The 571-nt window shown below is 48.7% G+C and overlaps 1 protein-coding gene across 1 annotated transcript in view; it reads right to left on the reverse strand.

The window, feature by feature from the left end:
• socs7 (suppressor of cytokine signaling 7) overlaps nucleotides 1–571 on the reverse strand; it is a 15,940-nt gene that overhangs the window by 8,398 nt on the left and 6,971 nt on the right. Inside the window, 1 exon segment of the mRNA XM_035660114.1 lies at nucleotides 95–229. Coding sequence (XP_035516007.1) covers nucleotides 95–229 — 135 coding nt within the window.

Genomic DNA, 571 nt, shown 5'->3' on the forward strand with positions numbered 1-571 from the left:
TTCATGTTTTTTTGCTTTGTTCGCTCCGCGGCAGCTCTCACTTCCTGTTTAGTGCCAGGGGGCAAAACGAGTAGATTCACCGACACCGTCTTACCATTGAGGCTGAGACTGTGCTGGATGGTGGCGTGGGAGGGAGGAGGAGGAGGAGGGAGAGGCAGGGGGAGGGACTGCAGGGATGCGCCCATAACACTCACTAGGAAAGGCCCAGGCTGAGGCCCGGCTATGTCATCTGGAGGAAGGACAGGAAGGAAAAGGAGAGAGCAAGGAGGGAAGGAAGGAAAGGAAACAAGGGCAGGAGAGGAGGGCAAAGTCAGTGAGGGAGGAAAGGGAGAAAGAAAGAAATAAAGTGTCAAGACAAGAAGAGGAGGAAGAGAGAGAGGGTGAGGGAAAAAGAAAGGTAAGACAAAGGGAGGATAGTGTGTTCAGCACCATCAGTCAGAAAGCCTCAGTCCAGCAAATTAAAAGACTTCACCTTTTCTTTTAATATTTTGTGGGTTTACTTGGTATCTCTGTCCAACAAATCCCCTAAAAAGACTCAAACTAACAATGAATGTATCCACTAACAAGTATT

Source organism: Morone saxatilis, unplaced genomic scaffold (assembly GCF_004916995.1).
Source record: "Morone saxatilis isolate NCDOM2014 unplaced genomic scaffold, NCSU_SB_2.0 Contig17, whole genome shotgun sequence".
Lineage (NCBI taxonomy): Eukaryota > Metazoa > Chordata > Actinopteri > Moronidae > Morone > Morone saxatilis.